Genomic DNA, 17,365 nt, shown 5'->3' with positions numbered 1-17,365 from the left:
GTTGCATTTAACACCCAGTGCTCATCACATCACGTGAAACTGGTCTTAATTCATTCTAAGTCACAACTTTTTCAGCCTCTTCTAAATCTATTAAATATTGTACAAAGTAAAAAATCCAGTACGTATAAGGCAGGCAGAGCCAGCACACAGAAAACAGTGAATAAATGTAAGCCAGAATTATTATTCCAGTACTGGTGCTGATACTGAGGTTTTGGAATTAGAACTGTATTTTACAGACAGTAGACGGTCCTTTATTCTCATCCTACCTTCACATCCTCCAAGGTGACTACTTCATACATTTCCCTCATCCTGCAAAACTATTTTCGAAAAAATTTACAGTTTTGAGGTATACTTTATATACCATAAAATCTAACCATGGGTAAGTGCATGATTCACTGAATTTTAAGAAAATTCGTGGAGTCGTGCATCATCATCACAATCCAATGTCAGAACTTTACCATCACCCCAAACATTTTCCTCCAGTGCTTCCACTCCTACCCTGGCCTTAGGTAACCACTATTCTGTATAGGCACATACTCTTTTGTATCTGGCTTCTATCACTTACCATGTTTTTGACATCAATCTTTGCTGTAGTTTTTTGTAATTTGTTACTTTTTTTTACAGAATCATGTTTCACTGTATAGATATACCATGTTTTGTTTACCCATTCATCATCTGATGGGCAGCTAGACTGCTTTCCAATTTTTGACTGCTGTGAATAAGGCTGCTAATAGACATTTACAATTCTTCATTTGTAGACATTTTCATTTCTTTTGGGTAGATCCCTTTGAGTGGAACTGCTAATTCATATGATAAGCTTACGTGTAACTTTTTAAGAAACAGCCAAACTGTTTTCCAAAATGGCTATACCTTTTACATTTCCAAGAGCAGTGCAGAAGGGTTCCAGTTTCTCCACAATACCATGTAATGTCAGTCTTTTTAATTATAGTCATGCCGGTGGGTGTGATAGCATCATTATGGTTTAATCTGAATTTCCTTAATGACTAATGATGTTGAACAACTTTTCATATGCTTATTGGCCATTTACACTGTCTCCTTTGGTGAAATATCCATTAAAATCTTTTGCTCATTTTTATTGGTTTTTTCCCTTTATTACAGGTTGTAAAATTTCTTTATATATATATTCTAGATTAAAGACCTTTACAGTGTTTGTAATATGCAACTACTTTCTGCCAATCTGTGGCTTGTCTTTTTACTTTCTTAAGTAACCTCTGAGGTGCTAAAGTTTTTAAACATTTTAATGAAGTCTAATTTGTCAGTATTTTCCTTTATGATTCATGCTTTTGGTGTCATCTAAGAACTCTGCCTAACACAAGGTCATAAAGATTTTCTCTAATGTCTCCTAGAATTTACAGTTAATAAAGTCTATGATCTATTTTGAGATAATTTTTGTGTATTGTGTGAATTATATACAACAATATGTCCAAGACCATTTTTTTTTTAAACATAAAGATATCTAATTGTCCGAGCGCCATTTGTTGAAAAGACTATACTTCCCTCATTAAACTGTCCTGGCACTTTTTAAATAACCAGGTAATCATAAATGAGGGTTCATTTCTGGACTCTCATTTCTGTTCTATTAATTTTCGTGCTTAGTCTTTTTTCAAAAATTTTTTTCTGATGGGCAATAATTTCATTTTTAAAAAATATTTTTATTTCTTTTTCAGACAGAGGGAGAGAAAGAGGCAGGGAGAGGGAGAGGCTGGCTCCCCACTGAACAAGGAGCCAGATGTAGGACTGGATCCCAGGACCCTGGGATCATGACCGGAGCCAAAGGCAGACACTTAATTGACCTAGCCACCCAGGTGTCCCTCATGCTTATTAGTCTTATTCCAACCACACTGTCTTGATTACCATAGATTATAGTAAATTTTAAAATTAGGTAGGGGAAATCTCCTATTTTATTTGTTTTCAAAATTGTTTCGGCTACTCTGGGTCCTTTGTATTTCCTTATAAATTTTAGGTTCTGCTTTACAACTTCTACAAAAATACCTAGTAGGATTTTAATAGGGATTCTACTGTATCTACAGTTAAGTTTGGGGACAACTGCCATCTTAACGACATCAGTCTTCCAACCTATGAACACAGACTGTGTCCCCATTTATTTATTTACAGATTTATTTATTTACTTGAGAGAGAGAAAGCAAGAGCAGGAGGGCAGAGGGAGAGGGAGAGATACTCTCAAACACACTCCGCAATCAGCATCAAGCACAACGTGGGGCTTCATCTCCCAGGCCTGAGATTGGGAACTGTGCTGAAACCATAAGCTGGACACTTAACCAACAGTGCCATCCAGGAACCCCTTCTTATTTATTTAAATCTTCAGTATCTCCTAGTAATGTCTGTAGTGTAAAAATTTTGGTGCTTTTTTTAAAGAGATTTTATTTTTAAGTAATCTCTATATTCATTGTGGGGCTCGAACTTACAACCCCGAGATCAAGAGTTGCATGCTCTACCAACTGAGCCATCCAGGTGCCTCATATTTTCTTACATTTGCTCCTAAATATTTATTCTTTTTGATGCTACTGTAAAGATTTTTTGTTACTTTCATATTCAGACTGTTCCCACTACTAATCTTGCCTGAGTTTGTAAAAAAAAAAAAAAAAAAAGTAGAAACTGTGAGGCTAGACTGTTCCTTTACTGAACCTATGTCCTTACTTGGTTCTATATCCATGTTCTTCTTCCTTTTCCCCTTTCAAAATTGAGGAAGGGATCCCTCTTCTGTTAAGACCATCCTGTATAGTCAGGATTCTGAACAATCTTGCTTTTTCTTTTTTTTTTTTTTTAAGATTTTATTTAATTTGACAGAGATCATAGGCAGGCAGAGAGGCAGGCAGAGAGAGAGGAAGGGAAGCAGGCTCGCTGCTGAGCAGAGAGCCCGATGCGGGACCTGAGCTGAAGGCAGAGGCTTTAACCCACTGAACCACCCAGGCGCCCCCAATCTTGCTTTTTCAATACTCTCTCTCCTCATCTTCCTTTCTTCCCTTGTTAAATCTTAACAACTGAAATCATGCTGCGGTATTTTTAATACTCAAAAAAGTAACAAAAAGAGAATTCCTTTATATCCTCATATACCTCCAGCTTCTACCCCTTGTCTATTTTCTTCCATCTGCAAACTTCTTTAAAAAGCTATCTACACACCCTATACCTAATTCCTGGGCCACCCGGTTTTCCTCAAGTCACTCTAATCTGGCTTCCACCTCTACCAGTCCATGAAACTGGCTCATCAAAGTTACTGATGACCTTTAGACTGCCAAACCAACAGCCATATTTCTGCCCACATCTTCTCAACCTCTGGGCCAAACTCAATACAGTTAACTATTCTTTTCTTGAAATACTCACATTACTTAGGATCCATGACATAATCCAATATACATCCCTAATTTCCCTACAACCACTCTGTCCTTCTTAGCCTCCTTCCTAGAGGCCTTCCAGTTTCCCCAACTTATAAATGTGCTGCACTCCTCAGGGTTCTATTTCTAGTCAATCCTTCTTTCCTCTCTATAGTCTCTTGCTTCTTGTCCTCCCTGATTTCCTCTATTTTCATGGCTTTTAAGTATCACTAATAATACATTGGTAATCTTGAAACTGATATCTCCAAGCCAAGTATCTTTGATCCTCTCTGGTAGAGGCCTACCTGACAATCTTACAGGATTCTGAGAACCTATGACTGACCAAAGAAACAAACAAAAAAACTTCTGAATTTACCATTACCTCTCCACCAAAAAACAAAACAAAACAAAACAAAACAAAAAAACCTCTCTTCTAGCCATCCGATAATGGTGACTTCCAGCAGTATCTCTTTGAGTTCTCCCTTCTCCCTTATGCTCCATACCCAATCCATTATCATGTCCTCCTAGTTTTGCTGCCTCAAAAAATCTCAAATATGTCCACTCCTCTCAATCCCATTGCCACTTCACTAATCTAAGACATCATCATCTTCTATCTGAGTTACTACATATCCACTGCCAATCTGTTTGTCCTGTATTCTCTTCTCTACACAGCAGGGTAATCTTTAAAAAAACGTAATTCAGATGATGCTACTCTCTTACTAAAAACTCTTCATAATTTCATATCCAAACTCCTTATTGCTGTGTACAAGGCCCTGCGGTATGTGGTCCCTACCATGTCCATGCACCCCCATCAAGGTGCTCCAGCTTTTCATTTCCCAGGCACATTAAGCCCTTCAAGCTGCAGGCCCTTCACATGCTTTCCCTCTCTGTGAAACATCTCATTCTCTCTCCCCCCTATCTCTGTCCATGTCTCCTCAGAGGAACCTTCCCTTACAACTAAGTAGGTCCCTGGAGTGTGCAATGATTTTATATTAACCATACACAGCTCTTTTAACATTAACATTAATGTTAACATTAACATAATCCATGAAGGCAGGAAAGATTTCAGAGTTTTTACCACTGCTATAGACACACACCCCTAAATATAAATACACACACACACACACACACACACACATATACACACACATACAGGTGTATATTAAATAGTGGCCATCAAGAAGTAGTCATGAAAATATACAAAACTGACTTAAGAAAGATGTTCCATTTAGCACTTCACAGGTCCGCTCTTCTTCAAAACTTTAATATAGAGGTTCATGGGATGTGCTTGACTAAACTGGAGGAAGGCTAGCAACCTCCAATTATAGGCACAATTTTGTGAACTGTGTTTTCTAAGCAGATGTCTAGTATGTGCACCAGAAATTCAAAGGAAACTGCAATCCAAAAACGTTAGAAGATACATAATCTAATAAATGGCTTCATCATTTAACAAGGTAGACTCAAATTCAACAAGAAGTCAGCTCTTGAAATAAAGACACAATATTTTGGGGGGATGCCTGGGTGGCTCAGTCAGTTAAATGTGTGCCTTCGGCTCAGATCATGATCCTGGAGTCCAAGGACTGGACCCCACCTAGGGCTCCCTGTGCAGTGGGGAGTCTATTTCTGCCTTTCCTTCTGTCCCCCCAACCCCACCTTGTGTTCTCTGTCTTGTCCTCTCAAATAAATAAATAAAATCTTAAAATATATGTAGTATTTTTTAAGACCTAAGTCCTATAATTTACTAAATCTCAATGAAACTTAGGGTATGGTATAAACTTAAAAAAAGATTTTTGAGCCAAAGTTATTATGTCCTGATTTTTATGTCATGCCTATATATACAACCCACCAGACATGGATTCTTTATATAGAAGTAAAGGAGGGAAAAGATGAATGAAGATACATCTATCACAGGAAAGGCTATAGAAAATGAAACATATATGAAGAAAAAGGAGAAATGTCAAGTCTTATCACCCATTTCAAATTTTCACTGGCCAAACAGCTGAAGAATTAGGAACCATGGACCTTACAACCCTTTAATTAGTTCCTGCTCGTGTGTGTGTGCGTACTTGTGTATATACACACATGTATATATGCACATATAGTCATTTCAGCATTCCAGACTGAGATTCTCTTCAAAAGAATTTAACAAATCAATGTGTTAAAACCGTGGAGCAACTAATTTCAAGACTGTGTTCTGTTCTTAAAGGTGTGGCTGGCTAGAAGGGCCATTTTGACACTACAACACAAGGGCCATTTTGACACTATAACACCTTTGAAAAACCCAATCCAAGAAAAATCCAAGACATTAAGTCATCTGTTCAGGGTCACAAGGCTAGCTAAAGACAGGACCAGAATTTGCCTCCCATGTTTAGTGCTCCTTATTACCAGCCTCTCTCTTACAGCTCCATCAAAATCCTGAGCATGAGTTCCCCAAATACTGAGACTCTAACTCTGGGCTATTAATTTAAAAGACTAAAACTAGCATGATATGATATAGGAAAAAGAAATTTAAAAAGTAAATATGACACTACAAAAGCCATTAAGTAGGACTTCTCTCACAAACAGTATGCTGTTTTTCAATCATGTACAGAAAGTGATTAAAGGCAAGATTATTTTTGTAGTTTGTTATAATTATTTTAGTGATTCAGAAATTACAAATAAGAAATCACTACTCCAAAATAACAAACCAAATACAATTTACTTGTATTACCTTTATAACTTTCAATGAACAAATGAAGCTCTGCTTCCCTATTTTAATATTATCACTAATGAGTAGATCTTATAATTGAACAAAATTAGAAGGACAAAATGGTTTCTATTGCACTGTTGTCATTTTTCACCCATTAAATTAATGTGTTATTCAAATATGCTACCAAGGTGTTGTTCAACACAAATGACCTTAAAGATTTCTTGAGCTTCATGAATAGGGGTACATTGGTTATAACCTTCAACGAAAGAACTGTTAGTACTAGAACCTTTTATCAAGCTATTATGCACTCGAAGTCTATATGAAGTTTTAAAATATTTCCCCAAATGGAGGCTTTAGGTAAAAGCTAAGAAAACATACTCATTAATGTAGTAGCATACCTTCCATAATCTTAAAAAAATAAATTACTTCTAAGTCAATAAATATTTATTCTTTGCTCAGCAAAGGGCAAAATTCCTTATGATTAAATTCTATGAACCAAATTTTTCTCCGCCCAGTCCTGTTCCTCTCTGCTGTGGAGCACAATTCTATAAAGCTTTTTGTCTCCAAAAACAAACCTTCACAGTCAGCGCCAGTCTTACTCTACTATTCCAAAACCAGTGTAATGTCAAAATGTCTGTCTGACAGTTGTAATGTAAATTGTATCTCTGTATGCACAGGATACCAACTACAAGATCTTCTTCCTATTTCTCTTAAGTGGCTGTGTCTCAAGACAGCATCATACATAAAACTATTCACTATGCAAAGAGGAAATCCATACATAACTCAAAATCAAACAATCTTAAATCTCTGCTCTTCAGAAGAACTATGGGCAAACCAATCACATGAACAGTGAAAGGAAAAAGCTGAAAGGTAGCAAGGAATAATGGTAAAGGAGAGATGCTTTATTCACTAACAAATTATTTAACTTCTCTGCCTACCACATTCCTGTTAATAAATAAAAATAATATCCACTTCACTGGTTCTTGTAAGGATCAAATGAGTTCTTGCATGAAAGTGACTTGCCCAGTAAAAGGCACATAACACGCACTCAATAAATGCCAACTCCTTCTTCCTTCAGTCCTCAGCCCTCTGTTCTTTGTTCTCTATCCTCATTCCCCCAGATGACTCAGCCTTCTCATGATTTTTATTAACAAATGCTGAAAATTACTACATTAATCAAAGCCCTGATGTGTACATGCATGCTCACAGTGTAAGCAGCTGTCCGTCCCCTAACCCTGAGATACCTGGGTGAGAAAGGCAGAGGAAGAAGCCCAAATACCTGAATTTCACTGTAAGAACAAGTACTCGGTGTGGACAAATGTCCATGAGTTTCCAACTATCTCCTAGAGACTTCCACCACCACCTCAAAATGCGGGAAATCAAAGTTGCCAGAATCTTTTTTAAAATCAGGCTCTCTTTCTGCCCCTTTTCTAAGTGGTGAGTGGTGTCCAACAGAGTCCAATCCTTGCTCTATTCTTCCCTCTAAGCATCACCCAGGCCATCAAGCCTACCTTCATAATTTCTAGCCTCATTTTTGGTCCCACTGTTACCACCAGAGTCCAGGTGAGGATTTCTCAATCTCAGGACCACTGACTGACATCTGGGCCCAGATACATCTTTGTTGTGGGGGCTCTCCTTGCACTGTAGGATGCCTAGCAGCATCACTGGCCTCTCTCCCCTAGAAGCCAGTAGAACTGCTCCCTCCCTGCAAGTTATGACAACCAAAAAGGTCTCCAGACAGTGCCAAATGCCCCCGGGGAGACAAAATCATCCTCCCCACAATGTCCCCCACTCCTGCATTTGAGCACCATGACCCAGTTCCTCACCACTTCATAAATGCAACAGAGAATGGATCCCCAAATTCATCTCCAGCTTCTTCCCTCTAACTTCAGTTGCACTGATCTCCTGAAGGTCTTGTAAAGCACAGCTTTTATGAGTCACTTCTCTTAAACTACACCTCCCTGTTACCTTTACAATTAGTTCAAGGCTCTCCACCCAGCCTTGATAATCCGGCCTCAATTAAACACTATCCAACAAAGCACCTCACAGAGTGTCTACCCAGCAGCCCTTCAGTAACTCAGACCTGTTCATCCAGATCTGTTTCCTATTCTACAGCTGTCACCTGGGTCTGGATGCCCATTACCCTGCAATCGTTGGAGACCACTGCACGAGCCTCCTTCCGCTGACTCTACCTTTCCTCACTCTAGGTCAAAAACCAACAAGTTTCCACTGCCTACTGAAATATGAAATCTTCTGCGTGTTCTTTAGGGTCTTTCTTAATATAATATGGTCTCTTTCTAATTCTATGTTCCATTATCCCTAAGACACACTCCAGCTTCAGCAAAAACTATCTGCGACTTCTTGAAAAGGCTCCTACACTTTCTACCTTTCGTCATGTTTTCTGTCGGAAGTCCTCCATCCCACTGCCCTCCCTGCACACTAATTTAAAGTCCCATCTCCATAAAGTCAAAGAGACTTTCCTGATCATACCTTCTTCGTACCTCTCCTACACATTCACATGGTATTTTATGTTACACGTGTGTATCCGGGTAGTTTACAAGGTCCTTGAGAGATTCTCACTCCTCTTTCCATGCCCTGCAAACGCCTAGACCAGTTAAGAAGCTGACTCAAGACACTCGAGTTGACCCAAATGTTCCTCACTTAGAAAGCAACAGGCGGTCAGACAACCCCAAACACGCTTAAGAGAACTAAATCCATAGTCCCCTTTTGTCTCACATTTTATGTCTTAGGCAGATTTTTAAGTAAACTGCCTTCAAGATACCTAAAATACTATTTAGTATATACTACTCTAAGAGTTCTGTTTCAGGGAGGTACTAAAGCTTCTAACTCGTAACTGAATTCTGAATATTTATGCTATTTAAGCGCTTTCTTTATATTGAAAGGCAACCGGAATTTATTTTCAAATGTTAACAAAAGTGAGCAAAATGTAAAAATAACTTGATTAAACATACGTCAAGCAAAGGTTAATGAATACTGATTTGTCTATGCTAAATAACATGCTAAAATTCCAAAAATCTTCTGGCACCATTAAAAAAAAAGTAATAAAAAGTCAGTTTATTTCAGCTCCTCCCCACCCCAAAAACATAAACGAACTAGAACTTGAAAAGTTTCGCCTTAATTTTAGTTCCTAAATGACTTGAAAGTATGTTTTTCAACTGCTCGGAAAAAGGGCAATAGCATTAATGAGCATGTTCTGACCAGACCTCTAAAAGTCTAACTCCAAAGCCATATGAGGTGAGCAAAGGACCCTATGCAGTCACCACCATTCTTAGCTGGGGTCAGCAAACTACAGGCCCGGTTTCAAGCGCCCTTGAGGTAAGAATGGTTTTTACATTTTTAAAGGGTTGCAAAAACAAAAACAAAGAATACTGGAGAGACACTGTAGCCAGCGAAGTCTAAAACATTTAATCTCTGTCCCTTTACAATAACACAAAATTTTGACTCTCCCACAGGTTAGTATCTAAGACACCCAACTTCTCCTCCCAAGATTTTTAAAAAAGCAATGTAAAACATACAAGATTATGCAAAAGGGCAGAACTCATTTAACTAAGTCATAGCTAATGCACAGGCAAGTTCTAAAACAGAGAGACTTTTGCGGACTTTTTATACTTCCAGAATTTTTGTTAGAAGGAACCTGCCTGACTCTCATTCTTTAAATGACCACATTTGCACTTTAAGAGTGGAAGTGCCTGGCCCAAAGTCCCACTGCTAGTGAACAAGAAAATGGGGTCAAAGATCCGGGCCTCAAAACTCCTAATTCAGTGCTCTCTGCAGTATACTACATTATACCCATGCATACGGCTCTAAGTTTTGGAGATGTGGGTAAGTGGCTTGGATCATCATAAAGATGAAAGCTTAAAACCTGTTCCTAATATGCTGTTTAGATAGACTAGCAACCATGAATCATTAAACAGAGTAACAATAAGGTTCACTACATACACTAGATAAGAATTTCTAGGAAACCTCCTTTTGAAAAAACAGATGTGATAGACAAAGCTTAAAATTTACTCTGCTTGGTCCTCTAGTGCTACAGATCAGATTTAGGCAAATATGCACGTTTGACTCCAGCTGCTCAATCTTATCTCCCAACCCGAATCCACAAGTTCCACCGAATGTTACCGAATGGCAATCGAAAACTGTCCAGTTTACATCAGCCACACTAACTACAAGTTCTTTCCATACATATCTACTTGCAAACTACTAGGTACAAATTCAAATTTTTGATCTCCCCAAGAATTCAGCTTCCTTAAGAAAACTGCTTCTTTGAGTCCTACACAACCCACTTTGTGGCGTCTGCTGGCTAATTCAAGAATTAAAAAAAAAAAAAAATTACCTATACCGATAACTTTACTACTCTGCAGGAACCGAAGAGTCATATTATACACACCAGGATCTAGGATTCAAAGACATGGTCACAATCCAAGATCCTTCATCTGAAGTTGCTCTTCCAATGCTGAAAAACACATTCTGAGGGGCAGCCGAGAGATAATGGACTTGGGCTCTTCAGATTTAATACACAGACGTCCGCCCCCCCCAACCCCCACCATATCCCTGCATGACTTTTGTCCTCTAACAGCGACCCCTCCCCCTCGACCGCGGCGCGAGTCTGGGCAGCCCGAGCACCTGCGGCCCCAGCCTGGGGGCACAAGCCCACAGCCCGCGCTGCTGGAAACGGCGCCCACCCCCCTCCCACCCCCGCTGGCGGACGGCCCGAGGCCGGAGCCGCCGGGAAGCCACCGGTCGGCGTCCGGCAGAGCCCAGGAGGCGAGGGCGGCGGCGTTACCTGGAGAACCACGTCGTTGGGCAGCTGCGCGGCCCGGAATAGCTCCAGCACCCGCCCGTTGGCCGCCACCTTCTTGGTGCTCTCGATGTCGCAGTAGGAGAAGAGATCCGAGTAGTATTTCTGCTCCGCATCGCTCAGCGTTAAGCCTTCCATCTTCGCCTCCGGCTCACGGCCGCCCCGCCCCGCATGCAAGACCCGGGACCCGGCCCCACGACCCCGGGACAGAGGGGGCTGCGCGCGGCCCGGCTTCCTCCTGGCCCCGCGAAGCCGCGGGGAACCCCAATCCCGGCCTCACGCGCGCGGGGGGCGCCCAAGCAACAGGGCCCGGAGGTCGCGAGGAGGGGGCCCGGCGGGGCTCGGCGCGCCGCCGCCTGCGAGGCCCCGCGCAGTCCCGGGCTCGGCTCGGCGCGCGGCTCGGGCTCCGGCTCTGAGGCCGAGGGGAGGGCGCGGGGAAGGAGGCGGGGACCGCGGCGGCGCGAGGCACGGGCGGACTCCGCCACCGCCCCCGCCGGGGGTTCGAGTCTCCCCGGCTCCCCGCTGCGTCCCCCACCCCACAAGACTTCCCGCCTCGGCTTCCCCTTCCGTCCACGCCCCCGGAGCGGCGGCACTTCCCGGAAAGTTGTGGGGCTGCGAGTCTAAAGTTTCGGGGGCTCTGAGCTGAGCGTGGCCGCCGCTCCGCCTCCCTCCGCCGCCATTTACTGCGCCCCGGCCCGGCCCCCGACGCGCCCGCACCAACACTGACAGCGGCGGCCGCGCTCCAGACCCGGATGTGAGGCCGGGAGGAGAGAGCGCGAGAGGGAGAGAAACACCCACCGGGCTGGCTCGGCCGCTCCCGGGAGAGGGGGCCGCAGCGCCCCCTGGTGGCCGGAGCCCCGCGGCAGAAGGCCGGGCGGCCCCCGAGCCCTGGGGGGTGTGGGGCGGAGGGAGAGGAGGAGCTGGGACCCCGGGGACGCGAGGACTAGGGGCCCACAGCAGCAGCTCCTTAACACCAAGGCAACTTACATACCCGTTGCTGTTTAGATTGTTTCGAAGCTTCTGACACTAAAGGTTTAATAAACATTCATGGAAAGAGGAACATTGTTCACGTTATTACTATTGTATCTGTTTGTACCTTCTAGATGTCAGATGTTACTGAGGATAAATGCAATAGTTCTATGTGCTCCAAAGAGCTATGAAGATTCAGTCTATCTGGGATCTCTCATACTGACACTAACATTAAGGCTTAACTCCCACTCTTGTTCCAAAACATGTTTACCTGAGAAACAAAATTTGCTGAATAGAGAGAAAAACTGGCAAAGTTTTCTTCTATGTACAAGGTCGTCCTGGCCACCGGGAGCTTAGAGCCATAAATATATACCATCAACTTTGTAACCCGGTGTGGGCCCTGGGCTGACCTCAGGGGCTCCCGCCACTCAGTTTCTTCCTTTTCAAAAATCATGCACTGTTCTGATCGGCACCCACCTGAGAGGGGAGAGTCGTTAAGATAGCTCAAGTAGAAGAGTTTATACTTAGCAAGTAGGAATTATTTCAAAAACAGTGGCTAAGGTTGTTTGTTGCACAGATTTTTCCATTTTGGTTTTTATTTTATCTTCTGCGTGCTGCTCCCTAGAGTTCTGATCTTATAAACGGCCCATGGGAGGAAATCATTACAGGTTCCCAATCCTTTACCTGTAATTCCAGAATCAAAAAGCACTGAAAATCCAAAAGTCTTTTTGCAGCACTTTGGCAGCAAAACCTGCCCTGTTTCATTTGGAGACAAAAATCTTAATTCACATGAAGCTATTTATAGTCTTATTTGTGCCATGTACAGTCAATCTTTATTCATTTTACTCCAGACCTTAATGGGGTGTTAGTACATAGTTACGGGCTTTAATTACCTTTTTAAGATATATACATTTTTAAAGATTTTATTTATTTATTTGACAGAGAGAGATGGTGAGAGAGGGAACACAAGCAGTGGGAGTGGGATGGGGAGAAACAGGCCTCCTGCTGAGCAGGGAGCCTGACGTGGGGCTCCAATAAAGGGCTCTGGGATCATGACCTGAGCCAAAGGCAGACACTTAACGACTGAGACACCCAGGCGCCCAAGATATTTTATTTTAAATAATTTTTTACCTTTCTTAAAATATAGATAGATACACATACAGGACTATGGAACTGTATATATATATATATATCTTTTCTATCCCAAAAATGCTACTGATCAAGTTAGAAGGTATTTAAGCTCAAGTTGCCTCATCTCTGCTGTAGGTAACCAGACCCCACAGAGGGCTTGTCTTCCAAAAGCGTAGATAGGAGAAGCACAGTGGGTTAAGGATTGGAACACAGTTGTCTTCAGCGGGGAGCCTGGGTAGTTCAGTGGGTTAAGCAGCTACATTTGGCTCAGGGGATTGAGCCTCGCCTCCGGCTTATCGTGGAGTCTGCTTCTCCCTCTCCCTTTGTCCCTCTCATGCTCTCTCTCTCTCTCTTTCAAATAAAATAAAATAAAATAAAATAGTCTTTTTCTGCATCTTTTTCTCCACCACCTTTCTTAGGCCTTGACTGTCTTTCCTGCCCCAGGGCCTTTGTTCCTGCTACCTGAAATACTCTTCCCACAGACCTTTGCATGACTTCTTCTCTCACACCATTCAGGTCCTTGTTCATATGTCACTTACCCCAGAGAGAACTGATGCAAAACAGCCCTACCACCATGCTCTATCCCCCCAACTCTGAATTTTTTTTCTTTATAGTCCTTTTCACTACCTGACATTAAAGTATACATCTGTTTACACTTTTAATAGTTATTGAGTGCTTACTATGTTTCAGGCACTGTTCTAAAACTTTATGCTAATTACCACATTAATCAAAACAATCCTATGAAGTAGCCACTTAGTATTTTTATTGGACATATAAGGAAACTGAGCTACAAATGTGTTAAATAACTTACAAGTCACATTGTTATTAAGTGCCTGGATCTGGGATTTAAAACCCCAGGAAATCTCAACTCTGAAATCGCTGTTTTATAGAGCTTTTCTTACTTGCTTATTAAGTCTCCCCAACTACCATCCCTGTATTTACCAGATAATACTTGCTCATTGCTGTGGCTCGAACACCTAATATCTGGCACATAATGCTCACCAAGAGTTATTTGTTGTATGAATGAATGAGCAAATGAACTAATGATGTGATGAGCCAATCAGTACCCTAATCTCCTAATTTGGCTCCCTTAATTCCAGCAACCTCCAACCCTACTCCTCTTTAGCAACGTGAAGTACTTGCAGGATTGTTTCCCTTCCAAGTTCTGGAATTCTGAGATTTCCTTCTCAGTCCATAAGGTGCTATCCTTTTACTCTCAATTCCCTTGAATAAACCTGGTCCTTCTAACCTGCAGGTTCTTATCTCCCAATCCCAACACATATTTCATGCATTCAAGGGTACATTGAGCACTTTGGACCAGTACAAAACTGCACGATCTTGTCCTTGAGATCATCCTTCTAGGGACCTCCTAGTCATGACATGTCAAGGACACCGGGCTTGCACCCTGGATTCCCTCATGCATTGTCCTTCCCCACTACCCCTTGCCAGATGCTAAACTTGAACTGGCTACAACATGTGAGTTACTGGACATTGTGGAGGACTCTTTCTGTGGTCCCGATGTTCTGTGAGGCCTTCCTGATGTAATAGGATAGAGCGGGAATTTTCCTGTTGATGAGTAAGACCAAGCAGAGAACAAAAAGTTGCCCATACCACATGAACCCCCACTGGAAGTGTTTACTTAGAAGCATTGAAATGGGCCCTATTGCCAGCAACCACTGCCTCAGCCCTAGACCCACTCCCCAGGCTCGTGAAAGAGTCCTGAACATCACTCATCTTGTGAAGAGCACAGTGGTTGTGTGAGAGTCCTTCCAAACAAACACATATTCCCCACAGAGTCAGGCGCTCATGAACACAGGGGGAGCCCTGCTCTAGGCGAGTCTATCTTCTCATCCCCCTGCTGTATTCTGGGTGGGTTTGGTACTGGAGAGTTTGACAGTTTCACAAATGGAAGAGATTTTTTCTCTCTATCTGTCTCTTAAATGTGTATTTCCAGGTATGAAAGGGGAAAAAATACAATTTAACACATGCTCTTTGAGGTCAAGTCTAATTTTTTTTCCTAGTGTACATTTCTAGACATATCAATTTTAAAAAGTGACATCATGAGAAAGCTATTTTAAAACAGATGGTCCATATTATATAGTTACAAATTTAAAGATGCTGGTTTTCAGGGAACGATCAAATAGTTGATTACTGCCAGCAAATGCATCAACTATTATTTAACTGGAAATCTCTAGGCTTTTAAAATAAACTGTATACAGTAAAATCCATTGTTTCTGGTATACAGTTCTGTGAACTTTGACAAATGCATATAGTCATGCACCCACTACCAACATCAAGATCCAGGGCCTCTCTGTGATCCCCCCCAAATTCCTCTGTGGTGCCCCTTGCCTCTGCCTCTACCCTCAGCCCCTGACAACCACTGATTTGTTTTCTGCTTCTACACTTTTGCCTCTTCCAGAATGTCCTGTATGGAATTCTGTGGTGGGTAGCCTTTTGAATTTGGATTTTTTCACATAACATAATGTATTTAAGATTCTTCCACGTTCTTACTTCTTTAATGGTTCATTTTTTAAAGTTGCTACATAGTAATCTATTGTATGAATGAATGTAGCTTGTTCATCTATTCACCAGGTGAAGGACATTTGGGTGTTTCAAATTTTCAGTGATTACTAATAAAGATGCTATAAACATGTATGTAAGGTTTTTTGTGCAAACTTAAGTCTTCATTTTCTTCTTGGGTAAATATCTGGGAGTGGGATGGTTGGGTCATATGTTAAGTATATGTTTAACTTTAAAAAATGCCAAACTCTTTTCCAAAATGGTTATGCCAGCTTGCCTTCCCCCAAACAAGGTACATAATTTTAGTTTCTCTATATCCTCACCCACCATTCTAACGTCCTTCTAATGAGCAGCACTTTCTCGATGTGATTTTAAGTTGCATTTCCCCAGTGACAGATGACATGGAGCACCTTTTCACGTGCTTGTTTGCCATCTGAATATCTTCTCTGATGAAGTGTCTATTCAAGACTTTTCCTGTGTTTTATTGGGTTATTTGTTTCCTTATGGTTGAGTTTTGAAAATTCTTTGTACATTTTTGATACAAGCCTTTGTCAGATGCACGATTTGCCAGTATTTTCTACACTCTGTGGCTTGCCGCCTTCTTCTTCTTCTTCTTTTTTTTTTTTTTTTGCAGAATTGGATTGTTAGTCCAGCTCAGGGGTGATTCTAAAAGACATTAGTGAAGGGAAATCCATGGGAGAGAGTTTCGTTTTAGTGCGTCTGGTCATTAACTTTGTATCAGAAGATTTCCCAAGATAAGAATATACATTAAATCCGTAAGAAGAGTGGCAAGTGGTTGGGCTGATAGGGCAGGGGCATGAACGAAAGCAGTTTGGGATCAGGAAGGAGGTGGCCTAATGGAAAAGCATGTGGTTGAACCTATGGAAAGTGGTGTGAAGTGTGACTATCTTTGAATATCTTTGAATTCATGACAACCCAGGAGACAAAATGGCCTGGCTAGCTGACGGCAGGTGGCCTCTGCAAACAGCCACCCCGGTGTTGGCGCACTGGCTCGGGAACCGAATAGCAACAATGGAAGGCATGTGTGGGCCCCACATGATGGGTTTCCACTTACCAAGTTCAAATGTCCACCTGCCAGCAAGAACTGAGTGTAGCTCAGCTCAGCTTGGTGTCAGCTCAACACCAAGTTGAGCTTCTGATGCAGCATCAACCCTCAGGGGAGACCAGTCGGGTACTTGGTGACAAGTTGATTAATCTGTACCAGAATTAAGCATATTCTAGACATAAATTTGGATTTCTGTGTGCAGAGCCTCAGCTGGCAATGCTAGCTGAGGGTCTAAGCATTTTTATCACCAACCTAGAATCTATGTAACATCATTTCAGACTGAGATATTCCCTTTCTGGTAATACAAGTGCATTACCGTAGGACCCACGGGGCTGCTTACATATCACATCATCCAGAAGCTGCTGATGTCAGAGAGTATGGAATGGCCTTTTGAAATGCAGTTGCTGTGTCAGCTTGGAGATGATACTCCACAAATATGGAACCCTATACTCCAGGACACAATATGCACACTAAATTAGCGGCCTGCTATATTGCCCCATCTCCAGTAGGTAGCCTGACCAGATGGGATATGAAATCAACAGGTAGAATTCAAGCTGGCCCCATTTGCCTTTGCCCTCAGCAACCTACTTAGGGGAGTTTGAACTTCCCATCCTTTCAATTCTAGGTTTTGTGCATCTGGAGGTCCTGGCTCTCAAAGGGGAGTGCCTCCACTAGGAGGCTTATGATGAGCCCCACCAAATCTGAAGCTACAAATGGTGTCCGGTCACTTAGGGCACCTCCTGATAATAGATTAGTACAAAAGAAAAGAATCAACATACCAGAGGTTAATTGAACCTACTAATCAGGAGAAAACAGTG

The 17,365-nt window shown here is 42.0% G+C and overlaps 1 protein-coding gene across 9 annotated transcripts in view; it reads right to left on the bottom strand.

Moving 5' to 3' along the window:
* The window catches only part of REPS1 (RALBP1 associated Eps domain containing 1), an 82,074-nt gene extending 70,692 nt beyond the window's left edge, over positions 1-11,382 (bottom strand). For 7 of the 9 annotated variants that reach the window (XM_080805502.1, XM_080805505.1, XM_080805499.1 and 4 more), the window contains exon 1: positions 10,847-11,129. In XM_080805502.1, coding sequence (XP_080661628.1) covers positions 10,847-10,999 — 153 coding nt within the window. In that variant the 5' untranslated portion in view covers positions 11,000-11,129. Of the gene's footprint in view, positions 1-10,846 lie in introns of all 9 variants that reach the window. The other 2 variants (XM_080805500.1, XM_080805498.1) reach the window with 2 other exon arrangements.
* Positions 11,383-17,365: the final 5,983 nt, after the last annotated feature.

This window comes from Martes martes (assembly GCF_963455335.1).
Source record: "Martes martes genome assembly, chromosome: 6".
Classification (NCBI taxonomy): Eukaryota; Metazoa; Chordata; class Mammalia; order Carnivora; family Mustelidae; genus Martes; species Martes martes.
The sequence above is the reverse complement of the archived record's forward strand: the minus strand, read 5'-3'. Positions and strand labels throughout refer to the sequence as shown.